Genomic DNA, 20,045 nt, shown 5'->3' on the forward strand with positions numbered 1-20,045 from the left:
AGGGTACTAGAGACAAATGTTAGTGAGAAAATAGGGAAAACAGAAATAACCAAGTTATGACAATCTTTAGTAATATTGGTAGCTATTGGTTGATACATGAATGCACTCAGATGGAGCAGGCTGCTTCCACGATGTGAAAAAGTATTCTGCCTATGAACACGAAAGTTCTTTTTTTGTTGCACATTGTTGCAACTATTGTAATTGCACTATTTTTTTCTGATGCACACACATTTTATGCCAGTCAACAAGGAATACTTTTTAGATATTGCTTATCTATTGTTAGATTATTAACACGTATCACTGAGTATGTTGTCACCATAACATGAGTTTTCCAGCTATATTAAGTTTATTATGTGATCATCACGGCATTACAGTGATAATCACATTATTCATTTTAGTTGTTATAAAGGCACTTATGTCCATCCATATATTTGAGTGAAGTATTTACTTGCTGTATCCTTTTGTATCTGTACTTTCCCAGCAATGGTCTTCCACCCATATCTTATTATACAATCTTCAAAATCCAGCTGTGTGTCAGGAACCAGGAACGGAGACGGGAACCCAATTGCGTTAGTTTCTTAGTTTTATTTGAAAGGAGATGTAAGCTGGCACCCACGATCCAGTGATCGTTGATTGTGGGGAGCTGAGGCGTGTTCAGGAGAGTGATCAGACATGTAGTCTCTTGATAATCGCTTGCCGCGCACTGCTGAATGTTTTGTAATCGCTCACTGTGATTGCCTTACTGATCCAAAATGGCCGACGACAGTACAATGGATTTCGTTCTACAGCTTGCTTTGAGCGAGTTGGCTGATATGAGCGACAGTTCGCATATTGACACAGTTAAGGTTATCCTTAACGCAGTGGAAGGGTCATACCTGTCTTGCATTGTTCACAAACATTACCAGGCAATGTAAGACGATATATTACATCGCCAACAGCACTCGTCAGGGTGAGATCCTCCATCTTCTGCACTGTCGACGCCATGTTGGAAATCAAAGTAAGCGGTCTTTCTCCCGTGATTACTCGGGCACGCGAGCGCTCAATAATCACTGGCCGTTCAGAAGCTAGCGATAGCTCGCGATAGCAATCACTCACTCTCCTGAACACGCCTCAGGTCGCTCGTGACGCGGAAGTGGCACTTCTCTTAGCGGGAGCTGAAGGTTCGCAGCGATCGGACGGACGGCAGTCCCGTGACAGGTAGGCAGAATCAATACGTCTTAGTGGGCAGGTCGATGGCTAGGGCAGGGCAGGAGAGTAGCTCGTAAACACGGGGCAGAAACAGGTCGGAACCGAAGGCAGGAATCAAAACAGGAGAGTAGTCTTTGGTACTTGCTAATCTGAGGCGTGTTCAGGAGAGTGAGTGATTGCTATCGCGAGCTATCGCTAGCTTCTGAACGGCCAGTGATTATTGAGCGCTCGCGTGCCCGAGTAATCACGGGAGAAAGACCGCTTACTTTGATTTCCAACATGGCGTCGACAGTGCAGAAGATGGAGGATCTCACCCTGACGAGTGCTGTTGGCGATGTAATATATCGTCTTACATTGCCTGGTAATGTTTGTGAACAATGCAAGACAGGTATGACCCTTCCACTGCGTTTAGGATAACCTTAACTGTGTCAATATGCGAACTGTCGCTCATATCAGCCAACTCGCTCAAAGCAAGCTGTAGAACGAAATCCATTGTACTGTCGTCGGCCATTTTGGATCAGTAAGGCAATCACAGTGAGCGATTACAAAACGTTCAGCAGTGCGCGGCAAGCGATTATCAAGAGACTACATGTCTGATCACTCTCCTGAACACGCCTCTGGCGAAACACACAGGAACACAGGAGTACGATCGGACGTCCTTGTCTGGACCCTGACCGCTTAAAAAGTGAACGTCAGCAAATCAGAGAGCGCGCTCCGGCGCGACAAACGATTGCCACAGGTGTCTTCACTTCGGCAATCATGAGACTGTGTGCAGTTTTAACAAGAGTCTCTAATTCTGTCACGAGACCGGACCAGAACGGAGGCAAGAGGCAGGAAGGATGAACTCAATCGCGTAACGACCAGTTACTTTTATTTAGCAAAATGAAAGTTGTCCAACACTCAGGGACAAAACAAAACAAAAAGTACAGAAAGAAGGAAATCTATTATAAGAATTACCAGGCATTGTTTTGTTAGTGTTTTTCTTATAAATTCTAAAAATTCTAACACTTAAAATAAATTATCAAAGTACTGTAGATAAGGGTCACCAACGTTTTTGAAGCTGAGAGATACTTTTTGTTATTGGTTGGCGCGAAGGGCTACCATTTTTATTTATAAAATTCTAAAATAACAACAAATGTTATCCATATTGCTTCTATGTTATGGCCAGGTTGGAATTATCAGAAGTTAAGACAACCACTTAAACATCATGTCAGTTAGAAATCCAATTTACTAGAAAATCACCTTATCACTGGTGAGCTATTTTCAGAACATGTGCGTGGGCTATGCAGTTGTTTTTACGGGGCTACCTGGTACCCACGGGCACCACGTTTGAGACCCCTGCTAAAGATCATTTGAACAAAGCTGGCAAAAAAAGTCACGCATGTAATTGACAGTAAAAGTTGCACTGATTGCAATAATGTAAAAAATTACATTCACATGTTGTTTGTGAGCTTGCATACTAGATCTTTTTAGTTTAAATAATTCCTCATGTCCCCACTATTTAGAGCAAGCTGCCTATGTCCCCAGAAGGACTGTGAAGGGCGGGGTCCTTCCAACAGGGGCCCGGGTTGGTGGGTCAGGAAAATTCTGACTGGGTGGTTTTACATGGAACGACAGCGTTTGAGTGGAGCCACACATGCCTGAGCAGTGAGAGGCCCAACTCCCCTTGATAGGCTGGCTGGCATCCCAGAGGCACTGCGGGTATAGTGAGTAGAAAGAAAGGCAACGTTTGGAGAGAGTAAAGGGGACCCCGTCTAGTTCTATTTCAAAAGGTGTATTTTTATCTGCAGTGGCATTAAGAGCCGTTTGTTTTTGAAGCTGTTAGCCATGGCGGAGACAGGAGTCCAAAGGGAGCACTCAGCTCTGACAGAGGGGTCTTGCGATGAAGACGACGTTGCCCTGGTGCACGCCGCGACGGAGCCGGCTATGGATGGTGAAGACGGCGTTGAAGATGCAAAAAGTGAAGCCCAGATAAACGGTGTTATGGTCCTGGCCCTGCTTGACAAAATCATTGGCATGGTTGACCAGATCCAGCAGACCCAGACGGGATTGGAGGGACGGCAGGGGGCCATGGAGAAGTCAGTGTCTACCATTCAGGGGGAGCTTTCCAACCTGTCCAAGAACCATCTGGGCACGTCCAACACTGTCACCAAAATGCTGGACAAGGTTCGCAAGGTTAGCGTCAACGTGAAGACGGTGCGCAGCAACCTGGAGAAACAGGCAGGCCAGATCAAGAAGCTGGAGAGCAATGAGTGTGAGCTGCTTAAAAGACGCAACATTAAAGTCCTCCTCTACCAGGTGAGCAAGAACAAAGATCAGGATGGATGAGGAATCTGGGTTTCTCATATGAGCTCGTTGTTTACTGTGTTTTGCTAGCTTGCTTTTCGTGCAACCTGACAACAAAGGACATTTCTGCTGTACATGGCGGAAAAGGGACAGCAGGGGGCCTAATAATAGGAAGAAGCAACAATCATGTATTCATGGGCTGAATTTAAACTTTAAAAAACTACTCTGTATTAAATGTAAAAATTAGTTAAGCAAAATGTTTTAGCCATAATTTTTAAATGCTACATGCTCTTCTTACTCTGTACACCCGAGGTCTACAACACGGTTTCCCCTAAGAACAGCTTAGGTCCCCGCGGACCTGTTCTGAAAATGACTTCCCAGTGCTGGGTCATTGTTATTTTATAGTAAAATTATTATTTTTTGTGGTTGACAGAGTTTCTTTAACCGCACTTTCAATATCTACCCGGGTAATAACATAGTTATAACATGGTGATAACATAAGTAAGTTGTTATTTTTAATAAATGCATATCAAACTTGGTTCTCTTTGCACTGATTAGAAACTAAAATTAACTCTCGAAGTAAAAAAGGTTGGAGACCCTTGCTGTACATCATAGTACGGTGCCAAACTTGTGTTGTTTGGTGTCATATAAAAGCTGCAACAAGCCACTCCCATTCCACAGGATTACCATCGTGATTAGCCGGCCAAACGCTATTAATACGTATGTGTAAATAAATGTATCTGCCTCCTGAATTCCGGGCAAGGGGTGCGAGTAGTTGAGCTTGCGAACTAGAGCCCCACCCTTGAGCATAGTTGGAACCCTATGGTGGCAAAAGATGAAGATGTTGTTTCAAGTATTGTAAAGGTCTCTCACAGAAATCTAGGTTATTTGTACTTGATGGCAGCTACAAAAGTCATAAGAATAAAGGCTACCGAATGCGTAAACATGGGAGAGGTTTAGTTTTGCTCTTTGATTTGTTTAGAAACATGCAGTTCTAAATGTCAAAGTTTAATTCTATGTGTGTTCTCAAAACAATCAAGGCTGATTTTCCAATAAACTATTCGACGAGTCAGTTTACCGCTCGGTAATGACAATTGAAGCCTGAAGTTGACCAATCAGATCTATTCTGGCAATTGGCGTGTATTTCAGATCCTTGTTAAAATGTTAAACAATTCAGAAAATATCCAAACTTTCATGTAGGTTCCATTTTGCACAAATAAACTGGATTTCAGATTGTAACTAGTCTCAACAATGTGTGTCAACAACGTAGCAGGACTGTGAGCGAGTCACCAAGACAGTGACTCAAAGTAATGCTTGATCTTCATCAACAAATTGGTGTTTTAATAAAACTTTGTGGTTGGCTGTTTCATCATAAAAATGTCAATTACATCATCAATTGATTTATTTTGATTAAAATTCGAACAAATTACATTTATTTCAGCAAACACAGATATTAGTCGGGCAATAATCTAATGATTGATGTTTTTATTCCGTACAATTCAAAATGTTCATCGAAAGTTCTGAACCCTCAATTTTTGGGTGCTTCATGGATTTAGACTTTTTGCCTCCACATCACATAATTCCTTCTCAGTGCAATCATAGATTGTTCCGTTTTTTTAGAAAAAAAAGTGTTGAATTAATTTATTCAAACTTTGTTTTATTGATTTGTTTACAAATCGTGGCTAAATTTCAGTTAGGGACCAAACATTATGGGTAATCAAATAGCACACTTGCAGTTCTCATTTTTTCACATTTCACATTTTCTGAGCAGCTGTTGAGAGCTAGCTGTTATAACTTTCACTATTCTATTTTTCACCCTCACAAACTGGTTTATTTTTTGTCTGCAAGATTGAACAGCGTAGTTTTTAATTGGTGGCTTGTATAGACTAAGCTGCAACTACACTTTGGCCTCTGTTGATGTATAGCACTTTTACTTCCGCGTGTGTTAATGTGTTACACGGAGACAAATTTAGACTCTGAATCGGGTTAAGAATGAGATAAGGGTGAGGCACGCTGGGGTGACGGTATCTTGAATGTTAGTGGAACATATAACTTGTTCTTTAAAAGGTCCCTCATCAATGTATGTGGTCATTGCTAATAGCTTTTACCTTTGTAGTCCCTCAAGGACTGTGTAGACTGGCTTTTTAATGCATCAGTAACTATGGTGTCGAATTTTGATCTTATTTTAACACCCTTATAATGCACTGAGAATAGATACAGCAGATGGCAACAGGAAGGGCACGTGAGCAAAACCCATGAAAGAAGGTCTTCTGTCCAGATCCTGCTTTTGTGTGGCCTATAATTTGAATACTGAACATAGGTAACGTATGAGTCATATATTCTTTTATCATTTCTTTGCCAGAGATACAATACAATTAGCTGTTTTAAAAAATTGTATCACAATAAAAGTCTCGTTCCATGTGGTGTTAGGATAAAGCAGTAACTAACTCAATGCACAACAACCCTAACTCCTCAAGTCTGGACTAGATTGTGAAAAGGCCAAACTTTTAATAAAATTGCAGATACAAAAATTATAAACAAAAGTACTAAAAGCCTATGGGAACTCTTTTATTTCACTTGATTACAAGTATATTTTAGATTTGATTAGCATTTTTTCCCAAGTAATACGTAGTTATTTGTTTTCTTAGTGGGCAGAATACGTCATCAATATCTGAATTGGAATAATACAACCAATAAATGAAACCTTACCTCCTAGTGTGTTTGCACTTGGCTGAGAGAATGAGCGGATTATGAGCTATGTAAGTCACTTTGTCAACCATCCTAGATATTCTGGGACTGATGTAGGTACTTGAAACATTTGTTGGATACAAAAGTTCTCACCCTTAGACTTTCTTTGTTTGTCATCACACCTTCAATGTAGGTGTCTGGGAACCAAAACCGGCCATCACCCTCACCTCCCAGTCCCCCACATTTAAACATTCTTGGATTTAAGACTGTCAAGAAAAATACTGTTAAAAGTTGGCATTTATTGCCAGTCTCCGTTTTTTTTCCCCAGATACCCATTAGACCACAGGAGTCTAAACGTTTTCCCTCTGGGATACTTAGAGAGACATTTAAAGATAAAAAGAGACAATTTGATTCAAACTGTAGCTTAAAATAGTCAAGTCAAGTCAGGTCATGTTTGATGTATAGCCCTTAATCACAATGAGTCTAAAAAGGCTGCACAGACCACAGATTATTGAAAACCACAGACTATTATTACACCATCCCCTGATTTAAAACCTACACCAGGGCAAGGAATCACCCAAAAACCTCAACATGAGGAAAATGAAGAAACCTTGAGAAAATTCTCCCAAATATTATACAATATAGGAAACAATTTTACTTTAATATACAGTATTTACTGCCATTTGCAGCTGTTTACAACTTGGGTGGACCCAGTTTAAATGGAGATTCATAGGAATATCGAAAAATTTTAAATATGGTCTTAACATATTTGGATATATAAAGCTATATAGTGGATTAAAAAGCATCTTTAAATAGCAAATATCATTTTTAATATGTGCTGCGGACCAATGGAATTTGGTCAGCGGGCCGCAAATGACCCCTGGTCTGTAGTTTGGGAAGCCCCAGTAGATTTCGATAAATGGATTTAAAATTAAGGCCGATTGTACTCAGCAAACAGGGAATGTGCTGGACACTCAAAAACTTTGTCCAATTTAGTCAGACTCAGTTATTGCAACAGTGCCAAATGTTTATTTTATGAGAACACATGTTTTTGTAGATTTTTGACTTTGTGCAGCATCAGTTTGATTGTGTTGCTAAATCCAGTGATGCCTGAGTCCATTGGGATTGTGAGACTGAAATCTGGGTGTGCTGCGGTTAAAGCCGCGATGGTCTACCATCACGTCTCACTTAGCGTCTGCTTGTCGTTGAGCCAAGCTCATCTGCCTCTCATGTATCACTCAGCGCAGCACTTGAGTGTACCAATCATGTCCACTTGTTACAATTGTTTCTTGATGCTAAACTTAGAAAAGCCCAGTTTAGGACAAACACAAACCTTGTTCAAATTTAGTCTTGTGATTCATGTCACTGGCATCTTCCCTACTCTTCTTCAGCTCAGATTTTCTTCCACTTGGCTCCAACCTTTAACCCGGAATTTTACTCCGTCTTCTTTGCTTAGCCGCTCGCACGCCACATCAGCTTCTTCATTCCATCAGACCTGGGGCCCGCCATCCTAAAATTCAGCGTGCATTTCTTACGTGCAAATGAAAAGCTGTCTGGCAGGCTTCACATTTCACTGTTGAATGTCAGCTCACATAGCCAATAATTTTAACATGCAACTTGCTTTTCATGTTGTCGACTATTAGAAATCTCTTTCACAGGAAACATTTTTTCCCCCAATATTTTTTCTATGTTCTGTCAATCCTATTTTATCTTATACTTTACATTATATTACACAGGGTGCACCTTGATCAGGTTTAGAATGGCAACCAGGGCAATTTAAAATGTTGAAAAAATTTGTAAAAAAAAAACTGCAGTAACTTACTTCCGGAAAAATAAATCAATGGTGACAATGAAAACTCTTGGGAGAAATCCGATTCTATCTATATATAAATAAATACTCCCCGAGTTTTTTAAGAATTATCTGGATTAGTAAGAGTAAAGCTGTAGTTAAGAAAGTAGACATAACAAATAATTTGGTATCAGGGTTTAACTTTCTTAACCAAGATAATTTATTTACACTCAAAAAATATGTGTATGATCATGTCCAAGCAAATATACTTTTCAGGAGTCCTTAAAGCTGGGGTGCGTCCTTTGAGGTGTCTTTAAAAAGTAGTAGGTAGAATATATTCTCTATTAAGTATCTATGCAGTATGAAAGGCTTAAAAGGCATTGAATTCATTATTCTAAAAAATAAGGCCTTAATTTGCAAAAAATGTCCTATCAATCCAATTTTCAAAAGTCTTACACATTAGTAAGATTTAAAAAGATTTAGTAAGATTTATCAATTATATTTTTAATATTTCATCAATTCACTTTGGTGGCAACATCGCGTGACCACATCAACGGAACTATTAAAACGGTGATGTGGTTTCAGTCGAGCCTTCTAGGGCAGACGCATGTCTTAGGAATATACACAATACACATTGCAACTTTGGAAGTGGCTGTCCAACGAACGTTTTATGCCATTTCTCAAAGCTATACCAGCTAATGTGTACAAGACACTATGTATTGTGTGCAAGAAATATTTGTGTTTTTTTGTTGCTGTTGTTTCAATTGTGGTGTTTTTTATGGACTTGGTCTTAAATTGGATTTCTAAAGGCATTAAAAACTCTTAAAAAGTCCTGAATTTAACTTGCCTTAAGCTGTAGGAACCCTACTATCAGCTTTTATCTTATTTTGAGCATAGCTGTTTGGGGTGGAACACATTTGGTCTGAGAAATGGGAACTGGGGGAGTGCTGGAATGTGACATCATGCTCACCCCCACACATTTTTTTTTATTTATATATATATATATATATATATATATATATATATATATATATATATATATATATATATATATATATATATATATATATATATATATATATATATATATATAAATGTAACATGAAAATGGTGAAAGTAAGAAAAGGCCTGCTTCAAGCAGAGTCCAAATGCCAACCCAAACCCCCAAAAAAAGAAAAAAAGAAGAGTGCATCTAAGAAATGCAGGCACTTGCATGCGCATCATGAATGAACTGACTTCGGCCGCAAGCTAGGTGACGGCGGTAGGGAGTAACAAAGTTACAAATTCTGTACATCTCCTTCCAAGGGACACGGTGTATGATTTGACCACTAGATGTCGCTGTATTGTGTGGTGCAAGGAAGGTAACAAACTACGAGACTTAAAGTGACCAAACCGCACCAGTTTACTTCTTTTTTTTTTTGGCCTATCCTTTCATACGGTTTTTGTTTTTTGGGGCTATCCTTAGCAGCAAGATGGCGGACAATCATATGAGCTCCCTTTAGGTCAGCCCCATGTAATTTTGAATAGATTTCTTGACTTTCAAGTAAATATATACACATTTATATAATAGTTCATGTATTTCTGCTTATTATTCAAATCAGTTTTGTTTTTTAAGGAATTCATTTTTTTAAACTACTAAATGGTCCTGCAACAAACGTACTTTACTAGTATTTATAAATTATTAATAAAAACTAACCTGTTTTGAAATAATACATTGTGTTTTTATGTGGTTCCTTTTTCAATATCAATGTCTGGTCCTTCATTATGGTACTTTAGTAATGAAACATTTTATTCCTTCTAAAATTATCCCTATTCATACTATTTAAACTATTTTCATTTGATGTTTTATTTCTGTTTGTCCTACTATTGCAGTAAGTTTTTTGTCAATCTCACTCGGTCAAAAAGGGCCTTTATGAACGTGTATTTCAGTACTGCAAGTAATTTTTTGTCCTATCATTGACATGAGACTTTTCTTAATTTCTAATGTGATCAAGTACGATGGACAGATTTTAGATTGTTCCAGCCATCCACTAGTGGAAACTTTGAGGTGAAGAAAATGCTTCAAACTACGTTAGGTGTGTCTACGGGGATGACGCCCTCCAAGAGCAAAGGTGCTGTTACTTCATCATAAGTTCCTAACACAAACCGAAGCATTTATACCATTAGCAAGTGAAAATATTACAGTTTCCATTACACAGAATCTAAAAGAGTTTTCCTACTTATGAATAGGAATAACCCAACTCCCCCATTTAGTGGCAAGTCATATAACCGTGTTAGGTAATTGAAATACTGAGGTCTCTGTTTGGTGCTTATTTAATTTTCTATTACAACCAAAACTCAAACTTGTTTTGAATGCACTCAGTCCAAATATGTGGTGGCGGTCCAAAAATTGAAGATACGTGGGTGGTCATGACAGACAAGTTCCACAAATGAACACACAGTCTGGGTTTATTTTAGCTCTATGGTACTCTTTAGAGATTCACAAGGTCCATGAGGAAAACGTGGACGATCAACGTTCTCCCAGGGCCTCCTGCTTGTAGGACTATCACTCATTGTGGAAGCATAGTGCACAGCTGCAAGAGGCAGACGTTCCATGACAGCTGATCCGACCACGGAGGCCTCGTCTCGCACTGCCTGAAAAGGAATGACTTCTGTGCAACATTTGAGCGTAATAGGGGAGCCTCACCAGGAATGCTCTTTACAATGAGACCTTCAATATTATCATTGTAAGGATTTAAACTATATATTTTGAATGTCAAATACAGGCAGGTAATGCAGTCACAATATCATAGCCAGATTTGATTTACTTGTGCAAAAGCGACAAATTAGCTGACCCTATTATATCCGCAGTATATGGAGTAGAGGTAAGATATTGGACTAGAAATGTCAATTATTAGGTCAGGCCGCTCTGGCTTCTCTGTCGCCGTTTTTTTTTCTCCTTCGTGGAGAATCCACACTGCATTTACCTACTTTTACTTAAAAAATATATAGATAAAGAAAATGCTTATCAAACTATAAGTTTAACTCCAAATCACTAAATCGAAACAAATTTTCCTCCCCTGTGTTTGGGTAAAAGACGTGCGGCTTCCTCCTTCCAACTCCGCACATCAGATGTCATTTCTGCTTCTTGCCAATATCTTACAAGCTTAATAAACTAACTTTCTGCCATTGGGGGCAAATATTTCACTATTTGCAGCGTTTGAGCTGCAGAATTTTGCTTTTCTTTTCGGTGCCATTTTGTTAACTTTTGTTCGCTGCATGTCACCGAGAGGGGCACTTTGGCGCCAAACCGTTCGTTCAGGCACTGCACTTGCAGTGCACACTTGAATTGAGGGACTCTGGCTCAAGTAAACCCCAAGTGCGTAGTTCAGCCATAAAGCACAGTTCGGGCATATATATATATATATATATATATATATATATATATATACAGAACACTTACACATTTGGCCACCATCCCGCTCCTCAAAGATGGGCCAGACCTCGGTGATGACGGGCAGCAGTTGTTTGTGCGTACACACACACACACACACACACATATATATATATATACATATATATATATATATATATATATATATATATATATATATATATATATATATATATATATATATATATATATATATATATATATATATATAGGGAGAAAGTCCATATATATATATACATATATATATATGTATATATATATATATATATATATATATATATATATATATACTTGCCCAAAAAGTGGTGGTGGTACAAACTTTCAGGTTAAGGGATCCATGAGCCAATAGTTTTTTATTTTTTATTTTATAACGGCTATGTTCAATGACTATCTGAATGTGTATTTGATAATAATAATAATAATAATTTCCTTGTATTGTCATTCTGTGTAACAATGTACACAGAACGAAATGTCGATTGCACCTGACCCGTTGTAGCGAGCCGATGCAGCCGCAGCCAACAGAGGGCGCCGCCGACCACTTTTTAAGTCTTAGGAATGACTCGGCCGGGGCGCGAACCACCGATGAACAGGAAGAGGCGTTTTATAGCTATTCAGTATTAATTTGGATGTTTTGGCAGAGCCAAGCACAAATTAATAGGTTTTCAGATATTTAATATTGGGAAAATTTGCTGGATATACAAGCAATTCTAGATATGAACACTATCCAGGAACAAATAAATCTCATATGTATAGCTATTACTGCATAAAAAATAAAAAAATGTGTTATTTTTAGGATTTGTTATTTCTCTATTCAGCTCATTGACATAAATTTGAAATTACTGGCATGTAGTGGCGCTGAGCCGTCACTTTGCGGAGATCCTATTCTATAGGTATTGTGGGAAATGAAGTTGTTGTTCAACGCACTCTTAACCCATTTATTAATCAGATGCTCAGATAGTTTTAAGCTCTCGCCGGCCACATAAAATGATGTGGTGGACAACATTTTGCCAGCAGGCCATGAGTTTGACACATGTGCATTAGACGCTATAATTTTGAAACTAATTTCTGGGATAGTTTGTCACTGGCTGCTCAAAGTTGATCAATTAAAATGTTTCACGTCATATCATTTTTCTTTTAGCAGATGTTTGAAAAGCCAAGAGTCATTTTTCTTCAATTAACATAATTTAAACTTGACGTAGTGGTGTCATGGCATGAGCTGTTTGCCCTTTCAAACTGCAACAGCTGTGTCATGCGAGGAGTGGAGCTGGTTGCCATGGCAACAAGGCCTCGTGTTTACCTGTTGCCATGCAAGGGGGAGGGAGACGGCAGTGTCCATGTATAGGGTTGAGCACCAGCTTGGCAGGTAGCCACATAATACCGCTTGCGATTCAGAGAGAGGAAAAGGCCAGCCCAGAATAAACCTGCACAGACGGAACTGCGCCACCCCACCCAGTCCACACCACTCCGCATGACAGGAATGTCCGTTTTGATGACTGGATCACATGTCTTTCTTTCATCTGTGTAGCGTCTAGTCCAGGGGTTGGCAACCCAAACTGTTAAAAGCGCCCCCAAAAAAGGAACATAATTGGAGCCGAAAAAATTAAGAAAGGATCAACAGATTACCAGGCTTTGCCATATGTTCAACATACAATCATATAATTACTTCATTCAACAAAAATAATGATTATTACTGACTAAAACATAAAACGAACTTTCAAACAGGGATCAACAAATTACCAGACTACAATATGTGCAACATACACTCACATCATTGATCAGAGTAATGCAAAAATAATTATTGAACTCTCTGAACAAATATACTGAACCAAAAAAAAACAAAAAGACTTTGCCAGGCTTTCAGTATGTTTAAGGACAGTTATACTTGCCTGTTGGTATGTTTTTTTGGAAAACGCATGCACAAACTCATCAAGATTTATGGACCTAGCCTTTCGTGATTCAACACTTAGCACCCCTAAAATGCTTTAACTCTCAGCTAACTTAAAATATGATGACCTTCGTAATTATGGCATTTGACCACATCCCACAAGATGGCTAAGCGTGACCCTAGCTGCTAGGGCCTAGCACAAGTGCAAGGGGTTTCGCCCCCGGCTGAGACAGCACGGACAAAGCAAAACATTGAAGCAAGGCAAGCGAAAAGATATCAGCCAATCATAGCGATAAGGGGGTGGTCATGGCAGAACTTGGTTTGGGGAAAAATTATGCTGGAAGGATGGGGGACTTCTGTAAAGGTGAGTTGCAACTGCTTGCGTGGCTGTGTATTAGGGATGAAATGTATGACTGATGTGACAAAAACCTAACAATACACTGGAAAGCGGGGTGGCCAGTGGGGTGGCAAACAGATTTTTAGGGGGTGGAGAACTGTGGCGCCACTGTCCCTGAGCCATGTATCCTCATAGAGAAAGATATGGCTTCCAAAAAAGACAGACCACTTCAATGTGAAATCTGTCCATTCCTAATATTTATTTATATGGTCACCCGTTGCTGTGTGCAACCACTGGATGGCACTCTGTAAATGTGCTTTACACCACCACTTTTCATGAAGATGACTCTAAAGCTTTCAATTCAGAAACAATAAATTGTTTGGAGTTTAGCACATATGAAGTTACATTCTAACCAGTTTAATATGAGATGATTAAATGGATTGCGTTTTATCATTTCAGGACCAAATGAAGTCAGGAAAGGCACCCAAAGCAGCAGAGGCCCTTGCTGAGGATGGGGCGGTGGCAAATCAGATATCTGACGAAGGTGGTGAAAACAGAGGTCAACCTGAAAACCTCAACTCCGAGGAAGAGGTGGAGATCGAAGAGATTGTGGAGGAGTCCCGAACTAAGCGCCTGCAGCGTTCCACCAAACGGCAAGTGGACAGCATCAAGAAAGCCTTCTCCAAGGAGCAGATGGAGAAGACCAAGCTGAAGACCAAGGAAAACCTTGATAAGACTAAGTTGAGGACCCGTGAGAACCTGGAGAAGACTAGGCAGAAAACCCGTGAGAACCTGGAAAAAACCAAGCACACGCTAGAAAAGAAGATGACCACGTTGAGCAGCCGTATGACCCCCAACATGGAACGCCGGGTTAAAATGAAGAACTCCAAGGAGAAGATGAAGAAGTCCCTCACACCTGACCACCCCGTCTATGCCCGGTCCAGGACCAGTGTTTACCGCGTTCCCCCTTTTACTTTCCATGTCAAGAAGATCCGCGACGGCGTAGAAAAGGTGGTACTGGCAGACCCCGCCGAGGAGATGGTAGAGGGGGGCCTGCCTGAAGGTGGGGAGAACGGGCTGGGTGTGCATGTTGGTGGGGATGTAGTGGAAGGAGAGCTGGTAAGTCTAGAAAGCCCGGAGATGGAGTCAATGCTGAATTACCCTGAGCTGGTCAGGATGGAGGAAGACCAATTACCGAAAACACAGCGTGACTAAGTAGCCGGTCCCAAGAAAAGGCAGAGGAAAAACACCGAATATACAAGAGGACACATATTAGTAGCCATGAGGACTTGATGCAAATATTCCCATCTGTTCATTTTTATTCATTTTGTTTTATTCATGTATCCATAGGGTTTTCAAACTACCCGTTGTCCACATTTACCGAAAACCAAACAATGCTTACAGACTAATTGGACATGTTTAACACTGTTTGTGCTTTTAGCATGTAGTTTTCATGACTGGAGTGCCAACTAGAAAACCAAAAGTTATAAATGATCTTTGCTGATGTTATATATGGGATTATATTTTGCATGTACAGTATATACATGTAATTCACGAGGGTAACTGAAAGTCACCTGGAAGGTTTTAGGGGAGCTCACAAAGTGTGCCTATGATTTAAAGTGTAAATGTAAGTATGATTTATGAGAGTGTGCAAGAGAGCAAGTGTAGTAACAGCAGGTTAATACCACGGATCGCATATTTTACTCATAAAAAGTATGCCGGGAAGATAGAGTAAATAATATAATAATGTCATACATTCACAATAGTAATAACATTTTATAAGTGTCCAGAGTTCACGCTTCCAAAAGTAATTGTGGCTATCATCAGATTTAACCAATCACACTAAAATTTGTGCAGCAAACAGCGACTATTATTTACCGGTAAAGTAATTTAGATAAACCCTGTATGAAGTTATGCTCTTCTAATAGATTTTCCTTTACATTTCTGTTCTCAGTTACATCAGTAATTTTTTGAGACTACTACTACAACTAGAAGTATTACTGCTAGAATAGTCAACAATACAACATTATGAGAACCATTATGTATCTAATATTGGCTTCTTTACAATTCCACTTATTGTTTTTATTTTTCATGTGTTGGGTCACGGTGCCCACTCAACATCCATTGCACCGAGGTTTTCCTGCTTACGGCTGTTGAGGAGGAAATACAACATACGTGGTACATTATTAAGGTTTACCATTTTTTCCTCACGCTGGAGTTTGAAAGTTTTTTTTCTTCCTTTGCCGAAGATTTGAGGTCAGCAGATGGTGTAACTATCCTAACTGTGATCATAAGAATAGAATAGAATAGAATAGAATATACTTTTATTGTCATTGTTATAAAATGGGTTGAACATATTGTGACAACGAAATTGGGCTTGGCACTCCAGTTTCACATTTAACAGTGAGGACAAAAGAAAACAAAGAAGATAAAGGAACAAGGAAGATATGGTTATAATTTACACAATATAAAGGAGCAAAGACGATAAAGGTTATAATTTACACAAGAAATGTGGGCATGTAGGATGTTGCATACAGTTTTGGGATCGTATTAGTGCAATATGCGTAGTGCAAAAATAGTCAAGGATCCCTTTGATACTATTTCGTGATGAAGCACTGTAGAAATAGATGTGAATACCTAAAGATGACAGTTTTCCAATATTCTAATATGGTAATATCATACAATACTCAAGGTGAGGTGTCACTTTTACATCAATAAAATATAGTCGCCAGAAACATTCCTAGTGAGTTCGACAACAGGAAATGGATACACTACATGTATTATTGGCAAGTACTGGCTTGTTTACGTGTGACAGCTATCCCTTATCGGCGTACTTTTGTGCATGGAGTTGGGTGGTATGCATTGTCTGAAACTTTGCCTGAAGGTTTCAAGACTCAACCCCAATCAAAACCAACTTATTTTTCACTAAACATGTTTTGAAATATTCCCAAAACTACATAGATTCTGCTCATAAGCAGGGCAATTATGTCAGAGATAGCCCACACGAACCTCTTAACTTCATACAGGGTTAAACCAGCAACTTCTGTAAACAGCAACACCGTATAACTCAATGGGCGGCAGTGAACTCAAACATTAAAACGTTGATCTGATGCAATAGGTTCTGTAAAATGCTGTTATAACAAGTTTAGTCCATTTTTACTGTACAAAAGTATTGAAAAACTATCTGCACTGAACTTAACAGGGCTTCTATACGTTGGAACACCTTTCATAGAGAGCAACAATGTTTACACAGCCACTATTCTCTGCACACACTCACATGCTATTGTGTGACTTTGATCAGCAAGACTTGATGTGTTGCGATGGTTTACCAACCCAAAATGTAGTTAGGAAGGTCAACCAATGAGTTCAAGGTTTTGATTAATGAGGGTTTTCCTGTTAGAGTGCCACATAAAACAGAATGATGAAAAACCATTGGAAACAAACTGCGTATACTGTATGTGTTAGCTTGTGTTGTTATAATAAAAAGCAGTGATGTATAGCAGCAATTTATTTGCAGCATTAAATATAAATACAGAACGAAAAGGCTCAAAGGTGCTGTCTGGAATTTTAAAATGTTTTACTTGCTGACGCCTTCTTCTGTATTAAATTAGCATTGCAGCCTCTCCCAAGCTGCTCATGTGATACATATATTTCTTAGACGCGCTCTAATTATCTCTTCTTTTTCATCTTTTTGGGGGTTCCAGTTGGCGTTTGGACTTTATTTAAAACAGTCCCTCTCTTACTTTCACCATTTTCATGCTACAGTCACAGAAAACCGTAAGCCGGAGTTTAAAATCACCCAAAAAACAAATGTTTATTTTTTTTAAGTAGTGGAATCTCAACTTGGATGTCACTGCCATGTTTGTCAGGCATCTTGCTGATACTGTGTTCATTGGCACTGGTTTCCGTTCACGATAGAACTGCAAAACTGCTGTACTTCCATCATTCAATATATTATATTTGAATAATAAAGCTTTCACATTTTTCTTTCCTGACTTTATTTGCGTTTCTTACAATGTAATATTGCGTAAGTCATACAAGATTTACAAACAATACTTTTACATTAACGTTTTATAAATGCTAACATGACATATAAAATGTTTCTATGAGTCAGTCTATAAAATATTTTTAATTGTGAATATTAATGAGAGGGCTCAAACAATAAACAGCAATAATGTCGGTGACGTCACATTGCCAGTAATTCAAATGACTTCCAGTGTGGATATTCTTCTTAGAACAGCTCATATGCAACAGCAATTAAACGCGAAAACCTGCAACTAGGCGGCACAGCGGCTGAGTGGTTAGCGCATCTGCGGCATAGTTCTGATAGAATCCAGCAACCAGCCTTCCTTTGCGGAGATTGCATATTCTCTCCATGCTTGCCTGGGTTTCCTCCAGGCACTCCGATTTCCTCCCACATTTCAAAAACATGCAGGTCAGGTTAATTGGCCGGTCCAAATTGTCCCTAGGTGTGAATGAGTGAGTGACATACCTGTCAACCTGTACATTTTTGCCGTACAAAGTATGTGTATTATGCATTTTAAGACGTGTACGACGTACAAGAAAATCTGTACGGAAAAACGTAAATTTGTCAATTATGGGTACCATCCGGTAAACAACGACAATCACGAAACGGCAAATCAATCAAACTCTATCTCGGTCTCGCTTTTTTCGTTGCAAAAGAAAGCGAGCGGTTTGATGATACTGTGCGCATGCGTCTGCCGCCTGGGGATTTCCCATCATCCATCATTCCGGAAAAAAAAAACACTATGGTGTAAGATTATTTTGTATTTTGTACGGGAAAATACGACAGTTTGTACGGGCATGGAGCCCTGGAGCTTGACAGGTATGGAGTGAGTTGTCTGTCTCTGTGTGCCCTGCGACTGGCTGGCAACCAGTTCAGGGTGTCCCCTGCCCACTGCCCGAAGACAGCTGCTTCAGCATCCCCGCGACCCTACTAAGAAGAAGCGGATCACATAATGGATGGATGGATGGATGGACCTGCAACTAAACTTGCCATCGCCCGAGACACACTATGGCCGAGCGGAGACATCTTGTGGCCATTACTGCGAAGACTCCAAATAAGTTAAAAGGCTTCAGCACAAGTGAAACCTAATCTTTCTAATGTTTAGCTACATTCACACAGAAGAACTTAATGCTCAATTCCTATTGTTTTGGTGTGAAATCCGATATTTGAGTGGGATCGTTTACATTACCAAATACATGCGGCTCATTTGCAACTTGATCTTCCCGTGTGAAAGCGCCGCAACTGTCCGCATGCGCACAAGACGACACCTGACGTCACACGCAATGCACTCACGTTTGAGAAGTTCCGTACTCAAATATGTAAACAGCGAAGGGTTGTCCCCCCAAATATTAATGAATTCCAAAACCTTGCTCCCCTCATTGAATGCTGTCTGTGTGGTGGGATTCTAATGTAAGCATTGTTAACTACCACTACAATATTCTATTGCTTAAAGCAGGATTCGGTGTACAGTATCATACCTGTCAACCTCCACAGCTCCATGCCCTTACAAACTGTCGTATTTTCCCTTACAAAATACAAAATAATCTTACACCTTATTTGTTTTTTTCAAACGTGTTTATTTATGCACTTTAACATGTTATATCGTACATGTGTTTCGTTATATCATATATATTGTGAATTAACATATTGTTGTGAGATCCTGAGTTGCTCGACATGAATGAGGTTTATTATAAAACAAGTTCAAAAATTAAGTAGCTTGCACGTTCACTGTAGAAGGGAAAAATACATGAAAATATAATTACCGGTAAGTAGAATTTTCTTATTCAAATTATTAATTCATTTTCAGCATTAAATTATTGTTGGTAATATACTGGTTAAAGGAATAACCACAAACCTATCTTTTTTCATTTTCTCCTTTTATACTTCCTTTTTTTCTTAACTTCTTTATACAACATAATAATTTGTAATTTAATGCATCAAAGCAAGTGAGCCGTTTGAGAGCCGGCTCTCTCTGAGTTGAGCCGAAAAAGCCGGTTCTCTAAAAAGAGACGGACTTCCTGTTACTACACAACCACCACGGAATGATGCATGATGGGAAATCCCCAGGCGGCAGACGCATGCGCACAGTAGCATTAAACCGCTCGCTTCGTTTGCAACGAAAAAAAACGATACCGCGGCGATATCGTTTGACTTGATTGATTGGCCGTTTTGTGATAGTCGGTGTTTAACGGATGGTACCCATAATTGACAAATTTGCGTTTTTCCGTACAGATTTCCTTGTACTGTACGTCGTACTCGTCTTAAAATGCATTAAAAAACGTACTTTGTACAGCAAAACCGTACAGGTTGACAGGTATGCAGTATATATAATTTTTTTTAGCCCGGAAGTTTTCTCCCAAATCTGGCCCACTCAGCGATAGAAGGATTTGTTCAGTTTCAGATTCAGATTCA

The 20,045-nt window shown here is 39.4% G+C and overlaps 2 protein-coding genes across 4 annotated transcripts in view; one reads left to right on the top strand and one right to left on the bottom strand.

Annotated features, from left to right (window-relative positions):
- Window positions 1-20,045, bottom strand: part of LOC148373748 (rab3 GTPase-activating protein catalytic subunit-like) — a 191,423-nt gene that overhangs the window by 65,752 nt on the left and 105,626 nt on the right. The gene's annotated exons all lie outside the window — the stretch shown is intronic.
- On the top strand, window positions 1,154-17,601 carry cavin1a (caveolae associated protein 1a). 2 transcript variants are annotated; one of them, XM_088329004.1, is made up of 3 exons: window positions 1,154-1,197; window positions 3,007-3,486; window positions 14,066-17,601. In XM_088329004.1, exons 2-3 carry the CDS (start codon window positions 3,016-3,018, stop codon window positions 14,819-14,821), a joined length of 1,227 nt encoding a protein of 408 aa, XP_088185130.1. In that variant the 5' UTR covers window positions 1,154-1,197; window positions 3,007-3,015; the 3' UTR covers window positions 14,822-17,601. The 2 variants fall into 2 exon arrangements, with proteins under 2 accessions (XP_088185130.1, XP_088185122.1); XM_088328996.1 differs by lacking the exon at window positions 1,154-1,197 and having other exon boundaries at window positions 2,848-3,486.

This window comes from Urocampus carinirostris, chromosome 1 (assembly GCF_059441175.1).
Source record: "Urocampus carinirostris isolate Australia breed hairy pipefish chromosome 1, RoL_Ucar_1.0, whole genome shotgun sequence".
NCBI lineage: Eukaryota > Metazoa > Chordata > Actinopteri > Syngnathiformes > Syngnathidae > Urocampus > Urocampus carinirostris.

What these genes read in the sequence shown, in the direction of transcription:
- cavin1a (XM_088329004.1), top strand. Translation starts at nt 3,016, where the DNA reads ATGGCGGAGACAGGAGTCCAAAGGGAGCACTCAGCTCTGACAGAGGGG. An exon ending in TTAAAGTCCTCCTCTACCAG is followed by an intron (nt 3,487 to 14,065) that starts GTGAGCAAGAAC and finishes TTATCATTTCAG; the next exon opens with GACCAAATGAAGTCAGGAAA.